Source organism: Alosa alosa, chromosome 15 (assembly GCF_017589495.1).
Source record: "Alosa alosa isolate M-15738 ecotype Scorff River chromosome 15, AALO_Geno_1.1, whole genome shotgun sequence".
Lineage (NCBI taxonomy): Eukaryota > Metazoa > Chordata > Actinopteri > Clupeiformes > Clupeidae > Alosa > Alosa alosa.
The window spans coordinates 30,604,095-30,628,328 of NC_063203.1; the positions used below are offsets into that span (position 1 = coordinate 30,604,095).

Here is a 24,234-nt window from a genome sequence, read left to right on the forward strand (position 1 = left end):
ATAGATAGATAGATAGATACTTTATTGATCCCTAGGGGAAATTCAAGGTCGCAGTAGCATACAGACAACACACACACACATTCAACATTCACTAACAGCAGAAAAAGTAATTAAAAATATATAATATAAAAAAACACAACTAAGCAATAAGGACTTAATCTAAATCAATTTGTTCTGTTTATGTAAGGGAACCCTGCTGTGTCAGTAATGTACAGTCAGTGATTGTACGCGATTTCAAGCCCATACAATTTTTTCGTCACATTCAGCAATCATCTCCTCGCGATCCACTCGCTGCCCATTCCATGAATACTCTGTAAAAAAACGCCCTCTGTAAGCAGCCCAGGCTCCAAAAACTGGAAATAAACAAAGTGTCCCCCAAACACAAAGAACACCTTGTGTGGAGTTTCTCTGGAAATACTGAAGGGAGGGTTGGCCTAGCTCTCTGTTGTGTTTTGTTTCGCTGACTGCATGTTTAGCTATTTCAATACGAGAGAAATAAACTTCACTGTAAATCTTCTCCAAACTGTCCTTCCATGACTGCCAGTGTCTAATAGTTTACAACCCCCCTGCATGTTCATATTATGGTGATATGGACAAAACCCCCACTGTGTCTGTCTATGAGAGGAAATTACGAAAAATTCTAATGAATAAGAATTTTTGACATTGTGGCCACTTCCGGTTTGGTACCACTCAGTGAAAACAAACATTCATCCATCAATGACAACTGAAGTCAATTTAAAAATGACACCAAAATTTCATACATTTTCCTATGAGCCAGCTGGTAGTTTGTAGGGGCACTCAATCAATCCAGCTGTCATCAACTTAAGTCTGTAACACTTTTGCCATTCTATCTAGTTCATTCATTTTCAATTAGCAAAAACCACCATGTGGGTTTGTTTTCACTGAGTGCAGCCCACAGACTTTGCTTTATCTCAAGAGGAAAGGACGTGACTGTGATGGAACATGATGGGTCACTATTGATTGTGCATGAACATTATCCCCAGGTGTTCTATGATGATGTTCATGTGTGTGTTTTGTGTGATTCTGTCATTGATCCAGATGGACACCAGAGGAGGCGGAGATCCATGAGAAACTCAGATCCACTCTGAAGAGCAAGTTTCAGCAGCTGGTTGAGGGAGTACCAAATCAGGGAGACCCCAGACTCCTCCAAGAGATCTACACAGACCTCTACGTCACAAAGGGTGGAGGAGGGGTCAATGATGAACATGAGGTCAGACAGATAGAGGGGGCATCCTGGAGAAGAGTAGCACAGGACAGACCAATCAAATGCAGTGACATCTTTAAACCAATACCCAAATCACAAGATGACTGGAGAGGTTTTTACATTTACACATCAGAGGAGAAGCAGCAGAAGATGGACCAATTAGCAGCATAAATCCCTTATCTGGACAACACAAACCCATCAGAACAGTGCTGACCAAGGGAGTGGCTGGCATTGCAGAAGTTCATTCTGGACTGGGCTGAAGGAACAGCCAATCAAGATGTCCACTTCATATTTCCTCTTCCTTTCCAGGAGCTGAACCTGATGAAGGAGGAGAAACTCAGTCTGGTGGAGCTCATTCAACACTTTTTCCCAGAAATGAAAGACCCAAGAATCTTCAGTTCTGGTGGAGCTCATTTCATCTTTGATGGTTCACTCATGTTCATCTTTGATGGTTCCCACAGATCTTCACCAGTTCAAAAGAATCATGTTCCCAGCACAGAATCATGTTCATCTTCACCAGTTCAGAGCACAGAATCATGTTCATCTTCACCAGTTCAGAGCACAGAGTCATGTTCATCTTCACCAGTTCAGAGCACAGAGTCATGTTCATCTTTGATGGTCTGGATGACTTCCTCTAGATTTCCTTTTCAACCCGCGGTGTTGTGATGTGACAGAGCCAGCCTCAGTGGACGTGCTGCTGACAAACCTCATCGAGGGGAATCTGCTTCCCTCTGCTCTCCTCTGGATCATCACCCGACCAGCAGCAGCCAATCAGATCCCTCTTAAGTATTTGGACCAGGTGACAGAAATTAGGGGATTCAATGACCCACAGAAGGAGGAGTACTTCAGGAAGAGAATCAGCGATGAGAATGTGGCCAGCAGAACAGTCACACACCTAAAGTCATCCAGGAGCCTCTACATCATGTGCCACATTCCAGTCTTCTGCTGGATTACAGCCACTGTTGTAGAGAGAACATCAGAATCAGAATTAGAAAATGAACAAATGTAAAAATTCCTGATAGTTCAGACAAGCATCAAACAGAAGTGAAAAAAGAGACAGATGAAGAGATGATTTTCAAACAAACTGGCTTTCCAACAGCTGGAGAAGGGCAATCTGATCTTCTATGAGGAGGACCTGAGAGAGTGTGGCATTAATGTCACAGAAGCATCAGTGTACTCAGGAGTGTGTACTCAGATCTTCAGAGAGGAGGCTGGGCTGTGCCATGGGAGGGTGTTCAGCTTTGTGCATCTGAGCATCCAGGAGTTTCTTGCAGCTCTGTATGTGTTCCTCTGCTTCAGCAACAGACAGAGAAACATGCCTGACCAACAGCAAACCTCTCTGCTCTCTGCTCTGTTCAGAGCTGCAACACTTCATGACCTAGACAAGACTGCAGTGGATCTGGCCTTACAGAGTGAGAAAGGACACCTGGACCTTTTCCTCCGCTTCCTTCTGGGCCTCTCACTGGAGTCCAAACAGAATCTTTTAAAACACCTACTGCCACAGAGAAGTAGCCAATCAGATAGCTCAGAACAAACAGTACAGTATATCAAACAGAAGATCAGAGATGAACATTATTCAAACAGAATGATCAACCTGGTTCTGTCTGAATGAGCTGAATCACCATGCTGTAGTGGAGCTCATTGACAAGAGCTCAGGTTCTCTGTCTGTAGTCAATCTCTTACCTGGACAGTGGGAGACTAAGACATTTGAGTTTAAGATGTCAGAAGAGCAGCTGGATGAGTTTGACCTGCAGAAGTACATAACGACACCAGAGGAAGATCAGACTGAACTCCTCAGTCCAGATGAAGTTCTCCAGAAGCTGCTGCCAGTTGTCCCAACATCCACATCAGCTGTGTAAGTAAAATGTGTGTGTGTGTGTGTGGGGGGATGGCATCTGCTTTGTGTTCAGCAGCATGTAAATGGCTCCTCGTTCGCTCTGTTATCACTTAATGAACTCCGATAAGTGCAGCTTTGCTACCAAACTGCTGCCAAACAAACCCCTATTACACACACACACACACGCACACACACAAACACACGCACACACTGGAGTTTGCGGTCTGGCCTGCACCCACTGCTAAAATGTAGAGGAAACACTGAAGATGATCAGTTGATGATGATCACAGCAACTGATCACAAGAACTCATCTGCAAACTTGACAAACTGGGACTCAGTACCTACCTCTGCAACTGGCTACTGGACTCAAGTAGTATGTGTTGGCAACAACATCTCAAGCAGCATCACACTGAGCACGGGGGCCCCCCAAGGCTGCGTGTTAAGTCTGCTGCTCTTCACCCTGCTGACGCATGACTGCACTGCAACCTACAGCAACAATCACATAGTGAAATTTGCTGACGACATTAACCTGGTGGGTCCCATCACCAAGGGCTTAATTTGACTCAATACAGGTTGGAGGTTGACCTTCTGACCACGTGGTGCAGGGACAACAACCTCCTGCTAACGCCAGCAAGACCAAGGAGATTGTTGTTGACTTCCGAGAGGTCACACCCAACACCTGCCACTGACCATCGACGGTGCTGTGGTGGGAGAGAGTGAGTAGCACCAAATTCCAGGGCACATCAGTGAAGACCTCTCCTGACCCACCAACACTGCATCACTGGCAAAGAAAGCTCAGCCGCTTCTACTTCCTCAAGTGAAACTCAGGCGAGCAAGTGCTCCACCAGCCATCATGACCACATTCTACTGAGGCACCATTGAGAGTATCCTCTCCAGCTGTATCGCTGTGTGGGGCGGAAGCTGCACTGAATACAACAGGAAAGCTCCTGCAGCATAGTGAACACAGCTGGAAGGATTATTGGTGTTTCACTCCCCTCCCTGAAGGACATTTACACCACCCACCTCACCTGAAGGCTGCATTTCACAATTGAGTGATGCAAGAGTGATGCAAGTCACCCCGGCCAATTTGTTTGATCTACTGCCCTCTGGGAAGAGGCTACAGAAGCCCGCGCCTAAGCACCACCAGACTCACCAACAGCTTCATACACCAGGCTGTTAGGATGCTGAACTCTCCCCCCTCCACCCTCAGCTACATAACATCCTGGACTTTGACTACCACAATGGCTGCTTTGCACTACTTGCACTACTTCACTTGCACTACTCCACTTGCACTACCTACTTTGCACTACCCCACTTGCACTACCCACTTGCACACTTGCACTCCCACTTCACACTTGTACTACCTGCCACTTGCACTACTCCACTTGCACTACTCACTACTTGCACTACCCACTTGCACTACCCACTTGCACTACTCACTTGCCTTGGCACTACATTTGCACTACCCACACCTGCACTACCCACTTGTACACTTGCACTACCCACTTGCACTACCCAACTTGCACTACTCCCACTTGCACACCCACTGCACTACCCACTACCTGCACTACTCCACCCTACCACTCCACTTGCACTACCCACCTGCCACTTGTACTACCATTCCACTTGCACCACTCCACTTGCACTACCCACTTGCACACTTGCACTACTTCCACTCCCACTTGTACACCACTGCACTACCCACTTGCACTACTCCACTTGCACTACTTGCACTACTCCCACACTTGCACTACTCCACTCTGCACTCCTCCACTTGCACTACCCACTCCACCTGCACTACTCCACTTGCACTACTCCACTTGCACTACCCACCTGCACCACTTGCACTCCTCCACTTGCACTACTCCACTTGTGTACACTTGCAACTTGTTGTTGTCCCTGAACACACTTCCACCTGCTGCTCTTACATAACTTGCACCACTATGCCACTCTGCATACTTAGGTCAAACAGAACTACCTCAGCCATTTATTGGCCTGACTTTTGCACTATTATATTGACTGTCTACTGTATGCACAATTGCACATTTTCAACTCAAATTTTGCTGCTCTTATTTTCTTCATTGCCTTCTTATTTTGAATTTTATTGGCCTGACTTTGCACTATTATATTTACTGTCTATGCACAATTTCAACCCAATAGTGTTGCACTGTGTATCGATACTAAAAAGATATCACGATGCCTTCACGCCAAAAACGATACGATTTCCGACGTTTTTAGAATCGATACTTTATTAAAATTAACGTTCTGTGTCAGCGTGAACTGCTGCTCTCATTGCTCCTTGCATGCATCTAGGCAAGTGGGCGTGTCAAGCAGGCAGCTTTGAGTGAGTGAGTCGCAGCCAACGCCAACATACAGTAGTTCTTTTGCCGACCGTCCCTCGGCCTTGAGTGAAATCTGCAACTATTTCGATACATCGCTAAATAGTGAAGGCAAGCCATCAGGTACACAGAGGCCCGTTTGTGAAATATGTTTCAAAGTCATCTAAAAACAGTAGGCTACGCATGGAACTTGGCTAAACACCTCGCAGACATATCCCAACATTTTTGTTCAAAGAACGGCAGGTAAACGAATATGCTATAGAAAACACGACTACATGGTTAGTGCCAAGTTCTTCTCTTGTGTTTTAGTCTAGCATAAGTGAAATGAGTAAGGTTCTCTGGGATAAAGCCAACCTTCCTTCATCAATGAATTTTGACGAGACATAACGAGCTGTAATCATTTTGAAGAGACATAACGAGCTGTAATCATAGGGTGCTAACGTGGTGAAAGCGCAATGTTCACGCCAGAATAACATTACCATAACTTGTAAACAATCTATTTCATGTTCGGTCAGTACTACTGGTAATATTTGTCATGGCATGTAGACTGCAATTTGTTCAATAAGTATTGCCCAGATGTAGGATAGGCTACCCGAAATGCGCTAATTAAAGCCCACAGCATATAATACCACCAAAGCGTGTTGAGTCCTAATAATAATAGCGGCTTATTGTTACGTTGTAGCAAATCATGTTATCAAAGAAATAGACGTAGGCTAATGTAGGAATGCACACAGACATATTGCAACAGGTAATGGTGTAGGCCTATCTGACGAAGACCTGAGTGGTTGGAACGTCGTACTTGTACACTGGGCGCAAAGATGACTATCCTCACATTTTTCCCTTTGCAACTGTCAAAGAAATCCCATGAACACAGGAAGGCCTAGGGAAGCCTATACTGTACATCAGATGGCCTAAAGATTAGGCCCCTCTGCATAGCATTCAGTGATTTGCATGCAGTAATTTCAACACTGACCTTGATCTAGCCCAGTTGATCTAGCCTAGTTGATCTAGCGTGTGTGCGCTCTAGGCTATTTAAAGCTACTTTATTGGCAAAACACAACACAATGTAAATTAACTATAACAAAAAATAAAGGACTTAATCACACAAAGTAGGCCTACTATTTTACTGACTATAAAAATTATGTAGGAAGTTTAGAACCCAGAATTGACCTGCACACTACAAAAGTGCACCGAATTCAACACAAATGACTCAATACACTTGGAGGAGGTATAAGTCCTTTCTTTTCCAGATATCTTAGGATTTCGGCCAGAGAGTATCGCTTCAGTACCGAGCATCGTGATATTTATGGCAGGTATCGTATCGAAGTCATAATTTTGGTATCGTGACAACACTACTTCATTGTATGTGCCTTCTTATTTACTCATTTATTGTTTACTTGAATGTTATGTTTGTCTGTGGACTTAATTGGTAAAATATGTCTTGTCTTCACTGTGGGATAGTGAGAAACGTAATTTCGATCTCTTTGTATGTCTGGGCATGTGAAGAAATTGACAATAAAGCAGACTTTGACTTTGACTTTGACTTTGTTGACACCATATCATCAGATAGCATGTGAAATTAACTGCTCTGATGGAGGACATTTTCCCTGAGCTGAGAGTCCAGCAAACACTCCAGACTACAGTTCATACATCATGTCTGCCTTCCAGCACTTTAACATGGACTGAAGGTGTCTGTGTGCTTTTCTAGCCTTTATGGACAGGACAGTAGAGATGAGACAGGAAGCAGGTGGAAGAGAGATGGGGAGTGGGTTCAGGAAATGACCTCTGGCTGGACCTGGGCCCTTGTGGGCACTAAACCCGTGTATGGTGCAGGACACGGACGCTACCACGGTGAAGTTAGTTTCAGTTTTGTATGAGTTGAAATAGCAGGCGAGTTCAGGTGCATGTAGGCTAATCTCTGCTAGTCACACACATGTTTTAGTAAAGCAAGGTTTAGTGTAATCCTGGTGTTGCATACACGGTCTCGTCAGGGCCGGATTATACCTCCAAGGGCCCCTGGGCACTGAGAGCTCAAGGGCCCCACCCCACCACCACACATAGCACACACAACCACGCCTACCCGATACAACCGAGATGGCCATTACTTTGAGCTTTCAATCAATCTGGCATGTCAAATGCCTATACATTCTGCCGTTTCACTCACAAATCACCAAACAAGGATACAGTGGATAAGATCTCAATAAAGTGTATGGCTAAAGAAGACTTGTAATATCACTGAAAACAGCATTCAACAGCACACAGGTTATTATAGGATACCTGACATGTGAATGACTAACTGACTGACAGTACAAGGATACAAGGAGTTGTATTTGTCACATATAGGCTACTACATGCAGTTAGTACAATCATAGTGATGTGATAGGGAAATGATGTACTCAGGCCTATGTGATCAAATATGTATTGTGTGTGTGTGTATGTGTGTGTGCCACTGTGTGTGAGAGAGAGAGATAAAGAAAGAAAGAGAAAATGTATGTGTGTGTGTATGCGTACGCATGTGTGTAAGAGAGAGAGGGATAGAGAGTGTATATGTTTGTAAGACAGGGAAGATAATCAAACAGCAGAGATGTATAATGATGTGTCTCCAGGCTGGATAACTCTAACCTGACAGAGAAGAGCTGTTTGTTTGTACGGGAGAGTGTGTTTGTGTGTGTGTATGTGTGTGAGAGAGAAGAGTGTGTGAGTGAGGAAGTGTGGGGAGGGGTTGTGTGTGTGTCGATTTGAGAGTGTATGTAGTGGAGAGTTTGTGTGTGTAAGAGAGAGAGAGAGGGAATGTGTATGAGGGAGTGTGGGAAGAGGTTGTAGGTGTGAGATGTGAGTGCAAGAGTGTGTGAGCATATGTTGAAAACAGAGAGAGTGTTAGTGTGTGTGTGTGTGTAGATGATTGAGGAGTAATATTCAGATGTATCATGATGTGTCCCAGGCTGCGGGGCTGTGAGCTGACAGATAAGAGCTGTTCCTATCTGGCCTCTGCTCTCACATCACTCTCCTCAAGACTCAGACTGCTGGACCTGAGTTGGAATGACCTATGGGACTCAGGAGTGGAACTTTTATGTTCTGCTCTTTCTCATCAAAACTGCAAACTGGAGGAACTATGGTAAGCATCATTTCATGTAGTGATTGTATGTGAGTGATTATGTGTGTGTATTTAGGGGAGTGTGTGTGTTTCTATGTGGGAGAGAATGTGTGTGAGAGAACGTGTGTGGAGTGACTGTATGTGTTCATATTTTCATATTTCATGTTTCTGTGTCTGTATGTCATGGATTGTGTATGTGTATACAGTATATGTGTAGGAGACCGAGAGAGTATTTGTGTGTGTGTGTGTGAGTGTGTGTGTGTGTGTTTCTGTGTCTGTGTGTTCTGGATTGTGCATGTAAATATATGTGTAGGAGACAGAGTGTGTGTGTGTGTGTTTGTGTTTGTATGTGTATGTGGAACAGTGTGTGTTTGTGTAATAGAGAGTGGAGGTCAGGGAGTGTGTGTGTGTGTGTGGTGGAGATGTGAGTGCAAGAGTGTGTGTGCATATGTTGGAGACAGAGAGAGTGTGAGTGTGTGTGTGTGTGACAGGCTTGTGCAAAATTCCAGAATTGAATTGAAACTAACTCTTAAATTCCAATTCAATTCTTTAATTTCACTTGCATTTCAATTGAGGTAGCAAACAGGAAGCAGAATTGCAATTTGAATTGTGCACAACCCTGGTGTGTGAGTAGATGATTGGGGAGTAATATTCAGATGTATCATGATGTGTCTCCAGGCTGCAGAACTGTAAGCTGACAGAGAAGAGCTGCTCCTATCTGGCCTCTGCTCTCACATCACTCTCCTCAAGACTCAGACTGCTGGACCTGAGTTGGAATGACCTGCAGGACTCAGGAGTGGAACTTTTATGTTCTGCTCTTTCTCATCAAAACTGCAAACTGGAGGAACTACAGTAAGCATCATTTCATGTAGTGATCGTATGTGAGTGATTATGTGTGTGTATGTAGGAGAGAGTGTGTGTTTCTATGTGGGAGGGAATGTGTGTGAGAGAAAATGTGTGGAGTGACTGTATGTGCTCATATGGAAGTGTGTGTGTTGGGGATATTTTGTGTTTCTGTGTGTCATGGATTGTGCATGTGTGTGTTTGTGTAGGAAACAGAGAGAGCATGCATGTGTTTGTGTGTGTGTGTGTGAGGGTGAGGGTGGATAGGAAAAAAGTATTTGAAGGTGTGTTCAGTGAATGTGTGTGATAGAGAGAGTGAGTTTGTGTGAAGGAATGTGTGGTTGATGTGTGGTATTAGTGTGTGTGTGTGGTGTGTGTGTATGATGAACTCTGTGTGTTTGTGAGTGTAAGAGAGAGTTTGAGTGTGTGGTAGAGTGGGGGTCAGGAAGTGTGTATGTGTTTGTGTGTGTGTGGTGGAGATGTGAGTACAACAGAGGGTGTGTGCATGTGGATATTGGAAATATTGGAGACAGTGTGTGTGTCTGTGTATGTGTTTTACCCACAAGGTCCACCCTGCTACACTAAGAGGACCTTTTTTAAGTGTGAAGTGCAGGGAAAGATTTCATGGAGAAAAGTTTTCTTATTGCATGATAGTAATTTTATTACCTATTATTTTACAATTGTAAATTGCACGGGGAAAGGGGATTGGGAACAAAAGCAGTATGGAGTCTCTGTTGTGCTCGCGCTGCGCGTCCGAGTTTGCTTTATCCTGGGGAACCCCAATGGGCCACGCCCACTTCGACAGGTAGGTCCATATATGGAAACGTGCATCACACGGGACAACACTGTTGGTATAGGTAAAGCTGCAACGACAGTTGTTAGTGACATGCAATATAGCCACAACATTAAGCTGCTCGTCCCTACCTATTTTTTTTTTCAGGTCTTAGCAGTAGAGCTATATTTTGGTTGAAAATAAATCTATTCATCACTTTTTGCTGGATTATTGCCATGTTCCTGGGTCCTAGTCTACTCTTCAACTCTCACTGGTAACTAATTAACTTCTCCAGCTAACTATTAAACATTCATGACTGTAATAACAAACCAGTCCTCTGAACTGCATCTCTCGCTGGTAGCCTAGCCAAGTTAACTTCCCTCTCTTCTCAAACTGACTATTCAAACAACATGACTCAGGGTTTCCCGCAGGAAATATGTTAGTCAAGGTGGTAGGTCGGGGGTCGGGGGTGTCTGGTGTTGGGGGTTATGGTGTCGGTCCGACTGGTGGGAGTGTGTGTGGGGGGAATTAATAAGACGTTGTTTGCCATTATTATTACTTTACGTGTGGCTTGTGAAGAGACTAACATTACTTCAACTGTGTTAGCTAATATTAGCTGACAAACGTTAGCTGCAACCATAGGCTACAGCCACCACGAAGCATATTTAATTAGCATAGCTGCTAGCTTCTAGATAGCTATATGGTCGTCTGCTAATGTTAACCAGCTTGGTATGCTCATTTTAGTTCGTTGTAAAAGTTAGTTTCGTTTCTGTCAGTTCATACCCAGTGAACAAAGAACTATGTTTTTATGAGTCTGTCTTTGTGTATATTTAACATTAACAGTAACTGTAAGTTAATGTTAGCTAACGTTAGTTAGCATGAATGACACAATTGTTAACCTGCTTGAGGCTGAAAGAAATTGGTCGGGATAAAAACAAAAAAAAGTTAAAGATACATACCTTACGAAATCACCTGATTTCCATTGCATGTTGACAGCTGCTGGACTGGACGGTTGGAACTTGGAAGAATAACGATGTTTTTTCGAACTCTCAAATAACTATGCAGCTGTGTTAGTGTTGGGTAGTGTACTCCACGTCAGGTGGGAGAGAGGAGGGGCACTGTCCCAAACTATCAACCCAACAAGCTGGGTACAGAAAATAACCCAACATGAGTCAAAACAACCCCACAAAATGAAAGTGTTTCCCCTAGAAATTTTTTTCCAAATAACCCGTACAGTGCTATTACTTTTTCCAGGGTGTTTACTTGATTTGTTTTTTATTTATTTTTTTATATCATACCTTCGTGTTTCTTTTGTGGACATTTTCAGCTTTCTTTTACATTATTGGTTAAAAATGATAGAAGAAAAAATGAAATGGCACAACCCAGAAAAAAAAGATTATTTACAATTTATTTAAATTTGTCTTAATGGCAAAGGCCACACCCAATCTGCGAGCACTTAATTTTTCTGGGCTTTTCAAAGAACATCTCTAAGGCTCTTTGGTAATTGCAGTGGCGGTTCTAGACTCAATTACTCCCCGGGCGAGATCCCTCTCCTCTTCTACTTTTCTTTTTTTTCGGAACTGGGCACCTGATGGCTTTGACCGCTTTCTGTCCATCGTGTTTGGCACTCGACAGTCGACAACAATCCACAAATTCCCATGATCCACTCATGACCACAGTCAAGACCAAACCAATTCACCTGGGTGACCTCTTAATCGTTTTGTCACCTATTTTTATTAGCCATTTCACACAGTTAATTAAATGTGCAGGAATCATAGGTCTGCATTCATAACATTATGAGATGTGCGTTGTTTGGAAGAAAGTCAAGGTGTGCACAGTGCAGTGCAGTAGGCCTACCTTCTGAGCAACAGGGGCGCCAATTCCCTAATTCCTCACACAAGTGATGGATAATAGAAAATCGTTTTCGCGGCGTTTATTATTATTATTCTTTTTTTTTTTTTAAGCTTTGTGCCGCCCCCACAAGATGCGCCCGGCGACCGCCCGTTCGGGCCTCGCACCTAAAACCGCCACTGATCAAGTAGCCCTTTAGTAGGTCCTTTTCGAAGTTAATTGTGAGTGAGTTGTATGGTAACTGTGGGAGTGATGTAGAAGAAAAGTGAGTATTTACTTTTTTTATCGTGGGTTTGTTGTTTTGGGACTGAGAATAGACTACAAGGGAGAGCATCTGGCTACGTGCATGCGTGTCAGCATTAATGGCCCCCTAATGCTGACACGCATGCACGTAGCCAGATGCTCTCCTTGTAGTCATTCGCAGAAAGTCATTAGTTTCTGACCGCTACTCGACCAGGGTTCGACCAAGGGAAAACAGGTTCTGGGACGGTGTTTGGCTTGGGGTCATGGTGCAAAGGACCCTAGGGTGAAATTACTCTGAACCATCGCTTTAAGGTCATTTTTGTATTTGCATAGTTTAGTTTGGGGCACTTTACCCACCTCTTCAAGTTTATTCAGCAACATCTCCATATCTGGACCAAAAGCTGCCTTCCTGGCTCGGTACAGTTTTATCAAGCGAGGCACATACTTGTCGAGGGATGCATTCCAAGTTGCCCGGAGGTCTCTGCTGGTGATTCGATAAAATTCTTTAGATATCTGGACACAAACAACAAAACAGTCTTTAATTATAATATCCATGTCAGGGCTTAATGTGGTATAGTCATAGTCATGCCAGCCTAAGCTACCAATACATTCACGTCTTTAAGTACATTGATGAGCTGGTCAACAGATGCTGGTACCTCTGTGAGCAGGATTCGACGGGCTTCTTTTGTAGAGATAACTACTCGAAGTAACAAAGTCTGTAAAGAAGGGGGGTAAATGTTGAAGTTATCAACACGACTGCAACAGAAACACATTCAAATTTAAATAACAGTGACTCATCAACATACCATTTTTGATGGCTTAGTTGATGATGAATGTCCTTGTGGTCACCATCAGTTTTGTATTGTTCTATCTAGAACCAACTTTGTATTGTTCTAGAGGGTGATAGTCTGTCTAGATGGTTCCAAAAAGTATTTTTTCTGCAAATCTGTTTAAAGTCACACAATTCACATTAAAATGTTGAATTTGGTGAATTTACAGTGGATGTGTGTGATCTTGAGAGGTGTGACCGCAATGCACCAAACGTTTTAAATACACATACACAATCTGTGTAAATGCAAGGCCAATGTGTACCGTGACAGTGGTGAAGCCTTCAATGTTTCTGAAGAAAGTCCTGGGATGAGCTTGAAAACTTGCATGAACTCCCTTCCTGAAACAGAATCACACACAAATCATTAGAATACATCTTGCTTAAAGCATAGGCATTGTTTAAATTCATATCCCTTCAATTAATATCCCTAGGTCAGTTTCTTGCTAGTGAGTGACAAGCTATTGAAGTAACTAAAACATTCTCCAGCCAGAAATGAGCTGAATGATACTGAATGCCCAGTATGTACAGACAACCTAGCCCTCACAAAGTGTCGTCAATCTAGACCTAACTGTACGTACACACCGCCACCGACCTGAGCTTCCATAGAAGCTCTGGTCGCTCTGTCAAGGACGCTTGTCAAAAAAGTACAGGGAAGCTTTGGACGCTTTGGCCGCTCTGCCGTGACAGCATTTTACGTTCCATCATGTTCTATCTTAATACTTCCGTCTATTCGATTGGTTGCTGGTCGTTGGACGCTGAACCGCATCATAGCTCATTACCATAAAGTTGACTGACTTTCAACTTTCTGCTTGACGCTCAAGACGCCCAAAACGCGACGCTGACGGATTTGACGCTTCTGGCAGCTGAGAGAAGCTGGCTTCCATTGAAAATGAATGACTTCCTGACTCTTTGGAAGTTGGTGGCGGTGTGTACGTACAGTAACGTTACCTCTCCCTCCACTTCAGTTCAGACATGCAGGCACGAACTCTCCCTCTCCCTCCACCACAAACGATCTGTCACCTACTGTCACTGTCACTACTACTAGTTAAGCAGACGTAGTTCTTTCTATCCCACTTGAAAACGCTCCACAACATTTCCAACCACCGCGGTTATTATAAAATCCAATTAGGTTTAACAGTTTAGCAGTTTAAGTTACTGACTGCATAGCTGCTAGAACATCACGTTAAAAAATTAGCCTGAAGTTAGCAAACTAAAAACAGCTAATAACTTCAGTAATTCGGTTGAAATACACTAAATATACGACTCTGGTTAATTCACCGACCAAATCTATCTTTGTTTCTTTGAACAAAAGCATTCTATGAAATCGTATGGAAATAACAATAATTAGCCTACTTGAAAATCTCAAGTCCGCCAATCTTCTCAAACTCGAGGGAAAACGGCTGTGCCCTTGGAGAAAGGGATTGTAAACCCCTTACCGTAGTAGGCGTGTCCATGTACATGAGCAATGCGCATGCCCATGAGTTTATAGTTGAGGGAACTAAAAAAATTCAAAATTCCTTGTTAAACCAACTTCTGAGAATTTGAGTAAACATTTGAGTAAACATCGGGCAAACATGTATTTATTTGTTAGATGTCACATTTATATTTCTGAGTCAGATAACAATACACATGTGTGTTATAACAACAATTGCCATTTCCTTTTTTTTACAGTGTGGTACTTGAGGTGGTTGCTAGGCTGTTGCTAGGTTAGTTGTGGTGGTTGCTATGCTGGTTGCTAGGTTAAACTCATTGGTTGCTATATTGGTTGAATGAAGTTTCTAAGTTAAACAGTTGAGGCTGAATTAACTGTGTTAGAAGAAGAAGAAGAAAGCTAAGAATAAGAAGCCAGAAGAACAGTACAGTGCATTTCCATGCACTATAATAAGAAGCCCAGAAAGAACAGTACAGTGCATTTCCATGCACTATAATAATAAGACGCCAGAAGAACAGTACAGTGCATGTCCATGCATTGTAACTAGAAAAGCATTTCCTGAAGGAAATACAGTGCATGAAAATGCATAGAATATGATGAAAAATATCATACAGAGTAAAAACAAACTATATTGGTTGCTAGGTAGATGAGGTTTAATATAGTTAGAATGACTGAACAGTTAAATAGGTGGATAGTTTAAATGGTTAAATTATTTCCTAGGTAGATGAGGTTTAATATAGGTGGATAGTTGAAATGGTAAAATGATTTGCTAGGTAGATGAGGTTTAATATAGTTGGAATGAATGAACAGTTGAACAGGATGTGTAGTCTTAGGCTACGTTTATACGGTGACAATGAAAAGAGAAGACGCAGAAGTGGCGTCTCGTCTTCATTTTTTTATTCGCGTTTAGACGAGCATTCTCAGGGGGAAATCTTTGTTTATATGAAGACGCAAGAGTATGTGATACTCAATTGGATATGCATTCCAGACCGCTGGGTGGTGGTGTGATGGAACCCTGGTACGTCACGCGCAGACATTCTAATTTGACAGTTTAGCCAGAGAGGTAATCAAGGATCTTTGGTTTAGCCGTTTAGACGGAGACGCAACCAGGGTCGTCTTCAAAACTCTACACTCTGGAAGGAGTCTTCAGATTTTTGCGTCTTTAAGCCCTGATGGCGGGGTCGCCGTGTAAACAAAAGGCACTTATGATAAAATATTTTGTCGTCTTCCTTCGCAATCGTTCTCGTATAAACGGCCCCTTATATTAAGAGAATGAGACTGTATGCTTAAAGCCTGAGAAACTGACAGTTGATCCAGGTAGCCTGGCCACCTGGCAGAAGATTCTAATTGCTATGATGTCATAAAGGGCAATGTTAAGTCAATGGGGAAATTTTAATAGTTTTAAATTAATAGTTTAAAAAGTATAAAAGTTACAAAGTTGAAAAATACATTCCACAGATGTCCTAAGTAAGACCTACGTAACACAGTTTGAATGAAGTTTCTACGTTAAGCGGTTGAAGCTGCATTAATTGCGTTAGAAGAAGAAGAATAAAAAGCCTAGGAGGAACAGTACAGTGTATTTTCATGCACTGTAATAAGAAGCCTAGGAAGAACAGTACAGTGCATTTTCATGCACTGTAATAAGAAGCCTTGGAAGAACAGTATAGTGCATTTTCATGCACTGTAACTAGAAAAGTATTTCCTGAAGGAAATATAGTGCATGAAAATGCAAAAATATGATGAGTTTATATGGTTAAACTATTTGCTTGGTAGATAAGGTTTAATATAGTTGGAATGACTGAACAGTTAAATAGGTTGATAATTTAACCCTTAGAACCCTAAGCTGTTTTTAGGGCATTTTCACTACCTTTATTCATAAGGATTTATTCTGGTCATTGTAAGTGCCACACACATATTATATATTGTTTTTTTCAGCAGAGTCTAGGCTATCCAGATCTGCCATCATTTCATGTATTAGTACTAGCATTGATTTTATTTTGATTTCTAAAGAATTAAAATATAAAAATCATATTATAAAAATTCTTATATTTTGACCTGTATCTCACCACAGCAAGCTCATAGCTCTACATGCATTTCATGTGTGTGTAGGGCTGACTGTCCTGAAACGGGCAATATAATTGCCATGTTGGAGGGATACTCTGGGGCTGAGCAATTTACAGAAATATGTGGTGTGTGATTTACGGAAATAAATGCCATTTTTTATTTAGCGATGAAAAATGACCATTCTGCACTCCATATCTGTGACACGAACTGATCTGACCTGACTTGACCCAAGTTTGCCTGTTAGCATATGTGACTATGGTGTATGCACTCATGATGATTCTCAACTTTTTACTGCATTGTCATGAACAAAGTAAAGGCAAAAAAGGTGTTTCTTTGTTGAACAAATTGGGATGCAATGTGAGCCTTGAATTGGATGCCATGCAGGAATTTGCTAGGATCTCAAAACCGGATTATGAACATGTTTTGCCATAGAGAAACACACGATAGCGTTGGATTATAAAGCATGCTTTGCCACAAAAACAGACAAAAACGTGGGTTAAGTCCAGCTATATGAAGTTATTATTTTGCTGTCACTTCGTCTGTTTGATAACCCAGAAGGATGTATTTGGTATCAAATGATAGCTCTGTGTCTCCTCTTTCATCTAACATGCGTGGCATATATATCCGATCACGGGTTCGCGAGTAATTCAAACGAGAGTAATGGGTGCGCAGGTGAACGCAGAGAAGTATAGACTGTAAATATGATGCAATTTGATTTAATTTCATGATTTTTTTTTATTTCATACTTGATCGTACAGACAAGTCGTGAGTCTCTTTGAAAGCCCCCACTTCTTCTCTGTCATGCAATTTTATCTCGTTGCGATGAACAGTCGCGGAGCAATGTAACAGAGAAGAAAGGGTGTGTTTTTTGACGCACTTTGCGTCAATCGGGTTCTAAGGGTTAATAGGTAGATAGTTGACGATAACTAACAGTTGGAATGGCCCCAATGTTTGCTAGTAGTTATGCTAACTATGTTAACAAAGCTAATTATTTTTGACCAAGTTACTTAGTTAACTTAGCTCATGTTTTCTAGCAGTTTTGGAAAACATGCTAGCTATGCTAACTATGCTAACCATGTGACTTAGCTAACTTAGCTAATCATTTTTAGCAGTTATGCTAAAATTCTAACATGCTAACTATGCTAACCATGTGACTCAGCTAACTTAGCTAATCATTTTTAGCAGTTTTGTTAAAATGCTAACAATGTTAATTATGCTAACTAGTGAGGACTTTTATTTTGAAACAGTTGAAGGCAGAGGATACAGTTGATGGGAGTCATAGTTGACAAACAGTTACAGTAACAGTTGAACAGTTGATAACAGTTGAACAGTTAAAAAGTTGGATAGTTTAAAGGGACTTTTATTTTGAAAAAGTTGTGGGCACAGGAAGCAGTTGAACAGGATCTGCAGTCTTAATACAGCCATATTGTATGCTTAAAGCCTGAGACAGTGGCTCCAGGTGGCCTGAACACCTGGTATAGGATTCTAATTGATCTATTGTGATGTCATAATCTAATGTTAAGTCAATGGGGAAATTTTAGTAGTTTTTAATTAATAGTTTAAAAAGTATAAAAGTTACAAAGTTGAAAAATACATAGCTGAAGTCACCTAAGGACGAAGTTTCTACGTTAAACAGTTGAAGCCGCATTAAACGCACAAAAAGCGTTAGAAGAAGAATAATAAGAAGAAATCGGATAACAGTAGATTGCATTTTCATGCACTGTAATAAGAAGAAGCCTAGGTAGAACAGTACAGTGCATTTTCATGCACTGTAATAATAATAAAATGCCTTGGAATAATGGTACAGTGCATTTTTATGCACTGTAATAACAAGCCTAGGAAGAACAGTACAGTGCATTTTCATGCACTGTAATGAGAGCATTTATGAGGTAGAAACCGTGTGTGTGCGTGCGTACATTGTATAGTATGCAAACTGGAGAAACTAATAAGTGTTAATACATTAATATGAATTGTCTTCTAGAGTGGGTATGGAGCCTAAGGTGTTCTTCAGAAAGGAGAGTCCAGCAGCAGCCTCCACTAGCAGCTCCCACTCCTCAGATGCTGCAGAGCTGCACCTCAGAGACAAAGCCCAGCAGGACCCAGGAGCACAGCTGCTCTCTCTGGACACTCACAAGTAAGTCTGGTGGACACACACACAAACACATAGTTGCCCTCTTTGAACACTCCCATGTGAGTCTCGTGTCAGCTGCAAGAACTGGTGCCAGGTAGGCAGCAGCAGAGTGTGTGAGAGAGTGAGGAGGACAGGTGTGGTGTGGCCAGGTCATTAAGGTGAGCAGGACAGGTGTGGTGTGGCCAGGTCGTAAAGGTGTCTGACACCCGCAGTTAATCGAAGGTGATTACAGGTGAGAATCAGGTACCTGGAACAGACACACAAAGTAACAGATACCATGCCTTTAACTGTGTGCACGTGTGTGTGTGTGTGTGTGTGTGTGTGTGTGTGTGTTAAAGGGAGGAGCACCACAGTGATGCCCCACAGAGGAGCTGTGAATCCTGTGCTGAAGTTCCAGACTCCAGCCACTGGGTCCTGATGAAGCCTGAAGTCTCCACAGAGAAGAGCGTCTCCACCTACAGCCTGAGCTCTCCTGCAGGGAGCTATGAGTGCTCAGAGTCTGGTCTGCGCTGGACGTGTGCTGGTCCAGTCACCCTGCAGTACCACTTCATGGACTGGCATGCCTTTGCTGAAGAGCTGGCCCACATGCAGTCCAGATCAGCTGGTATTCTGATGGACATCAGGCTCATGTCAGGAGAGCTGGAGGAGATCCATCTACCACATTTCCTCTGTTTGGGGGGTTGTGAGGCGTCTGTGCATGATGCTGTGAGGGTCCTGCATGGGCGGGACAGCGGAGTGTGTGTGGAGAAGTGTGAGCTGACCCGACACCATGCCAGACTTCTCCACCCAAACCTCTCTCCTCTTGGAGTTATCTACAACCTCCTCAAATCCCTGCTGTCTCCCATGAGGGTCCACTCCAAAATGCTGGTCTACCAGAGCAGCACGATGCCCGTTTTCAGCACCTACCTCCTGCCTGAGGATGCCCATCTGAAGCAACTGGTGAAGAACGATGAGGAGGAGTTGGGGGGCGTTTGGAGGGACAATCCTCATCCTGACAGCCCTCTACAGATGGAGGACTTCTACAGCCTGAGGACTGACTGTCCCTCTGAGATCAACCCAGAGAAGCTGATGCTGAGAAGGAGCAATGACACCCCCAACTTCTTTAGGGTGAAGCTTCCTGAGGCTGCTGCCTCCTTCCACATGGAGCTGTTCAGCTCTGCAGACAGCAGGGGGCAGTGTGTGTGGAGAGCAGAGTTCCAGTCAGGTGATGAGAGTCAGGCCAGACCACCAGCAGAGAGTCCGGCAAGGACCAGAGACGCCCAGTCTGCAGTCAGGTTCCCACAGGCAGCAGAGAGCAGGAGAGACACCAGCAGAGAGACCAGCAGAGCTGAGGGGGAGACCAACTCAGGTAGGACACACACACACATTACAGTATACACACACACGATATACACACACTTTACACACACACATTATACACACACACACACACACACGCATAGCTCTCCACCCACACACATAGCTCCACACACCCAACACACCCAACACACCCAACACATAGCTCTCCACCCAACACATAGCTCTCCACACCCAACACATAGCCCCATACACATAGCTTCTCCTCCACCCCCAACACAGCTCTAGATGCCTACATTTTTTGTTGCTGCTATGCGTTTACGGTATTATTGTCTGAATATGTTCGACAAAGGGCAGCTCCAATGTTAAAGGAACCATATGTAAGAAATGTATTTCCAATAATCATAAAATGGCCCTGATATGTCACTATACATTAAGAAATCATGTTCATTTCAAATACTTATATCACTGACAACAGTTGTCCGGCCAGGATATTGTTCATTTAAAAGGTGAAGTTGAATATTTGGTAGAGGAGTAGCCAATAGTAAGCGGAGAGCCACAGTCTTTGGCCCAGGAAGTAGCAGATAGCAAACGGAGCGAAATAGTCCCTGGCAGAGGAAGTAGCTAATAGTCCTTGTAGAAGTAGCAGATAGCAAACGGAGCAACAGTCTTTGTCGGAAGAGGTAGCAGATAACAACCAGTCTTTGGCTGAGGATGTAGCAGATAGCCGCGGAGACCAGAACCCAGTATGACCGTAAGGCACTTACTAAATCCCACGTCCCCTTGCTTCACTGCCGGTGACACTAGAAGCCACGAACAGCACCCACCCCGAGTGCCAGTCACAGTCTCCCCACTTTTTATTGCCCGCACATCTGCCCCCCCTCTTGCCCCCTCGCTCTCAGGTGAGCGCAATTACATCCAGCACATGTCAATCAAACAGTCAATCATTCCACAGCAGTCAATCATTCAATAATCCAATAATCCCCTCGGGTCAGTTTCACCACAATATCTAGAGGTAGCTCAAGGCCTTTGAATATTTCCGGAATTGCTCATTTTTGCAGAATTTGTACCATTTAAGAACGCACAACAAAATAAAATGCAATATTATTTGTTGGTCAGACTATATAATAAGGAGAATAGCAATAATAAACAATGTCAATTAAATCAATAGCCTAATGAAATAAACAATAAAAATGAGGAGGGGGAAAGCAATAATAAACAATAATGTCCATTCAATCAATAATGTAAAAACTATATAACATGGTAAGACTACATTAAAGAGAATATCAATAGTAAACAACAATGTCAAATTAATCAACAGCCTAATGGAAATAAAACAATATTTTACAAACCATAACTCATAAGAAGCGCTTAAAGAACTAAGTGCATGTTGAACAGAAATGCCTTTAGACCCTCTTAAATGGCCAAAAACTATCACAGGAACGGAGAGCACTGGGCAACTCATTCCACCAACAGACTTTAAGACTCTGAGGAAAAGAGTCTTAAATTTGACCTAGCATTTATGACTGGTCGACACAACAGACACTCATTAGAAGACCGCAGTGGGCGGTTGAAGATGTATCTTGATCATTGAATTAAAATAACAAGGAGCAAATCCAGGCAGTGTTCAAGGCCAAAGGCGAAAGTGAGAGATTTAAATTGTATCATCATATTGTAGAGTTGTACACCCAGGACGTCCTTTTTCTCTTTGGGCCAGAAGAAAGTCTCTATCTTCTGGATTCTTGAGATGAATGAGTGCATCTTGATGTGCGATATCCAACAGGTCTCCTAACTGGTCTATGAAGGCCTCTACATTGCACTGCTGAGAATCAGAAGTTCTCTTGGCATTTTGGCATCTTCAGCTTCTGCCATTTGTCGTGAAGTGTTTTGTGTGATGTTGGGGACGAACGGGAATCCTAGCCTTGTCCTAGAATACCAAGACTTCTTTGATCACCACTGTTGCACTTTCATGCAGTTTTTTTTTTTCAATGTTTGATGGTGATATTACAACAAACACCTGCTTCATGGAGGGAAACTTTGTTCCAGTTATTTCAGTCTCTTTCAACCATATAGCGGATTTGCTTCATGTTGCTTCAGCCATTGTCTCAAGTGTATATTGTCTATTGTGCTTCATTCACATTGATGCTTTAAAAGACATATCACAACTAAAACAGGAGTTGCTATGAATTGCTCACAACAGCATATTATTGGGAAATACCGATTTGAATGGACAATATGGAATTCCCATTTCAGATTTGAGATTAGCAAATCAGCATTGATTTGAATGGACAATGTGGAATTCCCATTTCAATGTGATCACCAATAATCAATACACATTATCATTGACTGCATGGTCAAATAAGTCCATTGCTGCCATAAGCATATATTATTAAACAATTATACATGCTAGCACAATGTATCACATAATACGCGAAAAAATCCTGAATATGCACACTGCACAGTATGTGTTAAACTTCAAATGTCTTGAGCAACCTCTAAATATTGATTAATGTTGATAAAACTTTGCCCAATTATTTTTTTTATTTATTCAAACATATTGGTGGGGTGAGAGCATGAACTTTCAAAAGTTGAAAAATAAGGACCACCCTAGCCACCCTCCACCTATGTACTAATCACAAAGTCAGTAGTGTTTCGGAATCTGAGTTGGCAACCTCGAGTCATGGGGGGGGGGAGGGGGAGGGGGAGGGCATACACCGCTCTGCAGTAATTTGAAAGTGATTGCAGTACCAGTTTTGGCCACAATCTTCCATATGGTTCCTTTAAGTCCCATAGACCTATTCTTCAAAAAAAATATTATGAAGCCTAATCAGTGAAGTTATCCACCAAAAATATTTTTCAGCGTGTAGTAATAATCTACTAACTGTGAAAATCAAATATGAAAAAAATGTGTCAGACCCTATTTTGCCTTCTTTAAAAAAAAACGAATTCCTCCTTTCATTTCATAAACGGACTACAACTTAGAAGTCACATGACTTTACCCCTGGACATTACTCACCGTAGCATGGTTTGTTTATTAGCCTGGTTAGTGTTGACACTTAACACTTACTGCCAGCCCCTCATGTGAGTAGGAGCACAACACCAGTTACTCTAACATAAAGGTAATTACATCGCTCTGCGTCATTACAAAAATATGTTAATCCATCAAGCAAATTGCCGTTTTGATCATTTAGAGGTGAAGCGCCCAAACCGGTGACGTCACATGCAACTGTGTTTTGTTATCACCATGTTACAAAAAAAACCTCAAAACAATTCAACTGATCCTAAAAATAAAGCATGACCACTAGAAGCAATATAGGTGACCCCAATGCATATCATATGGAAGGCATTCAACTAAGTTTTCTATGTAAATCAAGATATATTTTTTCTAAAAAGAAATCCCATCAACTCCGCTAGGAATGCAACCAGTAGGGGACGATGAGATTACTTTCCCTCCCTATGGCGGAGTTATTAGAGATATATTTCATCTCAGAGGCAGCAGCGTTTGTGGACAGGCACAGAGCAGAGCTCATTGGCAGAGTGAGTAACGTTATGCCCATCGCAGATGTGCTGCTCTCCAAGGGACTGGTCCACCCTGAGAAGTATTCAGAGATCAAAGCAGCTCCCACCAATGAGGCAAAGATGCGAGAGATCTATGAGTGTCTGCGCTCAGCTGGAGCTGAGGGGAAAGCAGCCTTCTATGGAGTTCTACTGCAGGAGGAGCCCCACCTGCTCAAAGACCTGAGTACACCTGTCAACAAATGATTGGAAATTACAAATGAACTCTGCCTTTGTATCGTAAACGTGCTAATTAGGCTACCAACCATTAGGCTACCAACAATGATGTTTTTTAATACTTCAAAATAACATTTGCTGAATGAACCTTACATTTTTCAGTAGCCATAGGTAGATGGCTAGAGTGTAGATTTGAACTAAATCTAGTTTGGTTCTTACCGGGGCTTTTACTGCCTGAAATATCCGATTTTGTTTACCACGCTTGGAGTTTAGGCCTAGTGCTGGGCTGGTGGGTAGCCTACTTATTCCCAACCTTTCTCACGGCACATCAACGGTTAGCCCGAGAATTCTCATCGTCACAATTCAATATTCCACTGGAGCTCCAAGCGGATTTGTACACGCAGCCTTACAACACTGTTTACAGCTCTTCGACGTCACGTTAAAATGTCATTTTTGGTACATAGCTAATTTAGTTACACTTATGGTGTGGGTGCTTGCGTTTCTTTAGGAATCCGCCGTCTTGGTTTGTATAGAAATTAATATTAA

General features: G+C 42.6%; 2 protein-coding genes and 1 long non-coding RNA gene across 3 annotated transcripts; 2 read left to right on the forward strand and 1 right to left on the reverse strand.

Moving 5' to 3' along the window:
- Nucleotides 1–1,728: 1,728 nt before the first annotated feature.
- On the forward strand, nt 1,729–2,932 carry LOC125307942 (NLR family CARD domain-containing protein 3-like). The gene is made up of 3 exons (XM_048264072.1): nt 1,729–1,843; nt 1,900–2,189; nt 2,319–2,932. Exons 1-3 carry the CDS (start codon nt 1,729–1,731, stop codon nt 2,835–2,837), a joined length of 924 nt encoding a protein of 307 aa, XP_048120029.1. The 3' UTR covers nt 2,838–2,932.
- LOC125307943 (NACHT, LRR and PYD domains-containing protein 1 homolog) lies at nt 2,847–23,718 on the forward strand. The gene is made up of 6 exons (XM_048264073.1): nt 2,847–3,080; nt 8,343–8,516; nt 9,174–9,347; nt 18,511–18,663; nt 18,999–20,008; nt 23,519–23,718. Exons 1-6 carry the CDS (start codon nt 2,944–2,946, stop codon nt 23,716–23,718), a joined length of 1,848 nt encoding a protein of 615 aa, XP_048120030.1. The 5' UTR covers nt 2,847–2,943.
- On the reverse strand, nt 9,884–12,919 carry LOC125308609. The gene is made up of 4 exons (XR_007195923.1): nt 12,861–12,919; nt 12,562–12,717; nt 11,070–11,254; nt 9,884–10,201 (listed from the first exon to the last, which is right to left on the reverse strand). It is a non-coding gene; the product is annotated as an uncharacterized LOC125308609 (long non-coding RNA).
- Nucleotides 23,719–24,234: the final 516 nt, after the last annotated feature.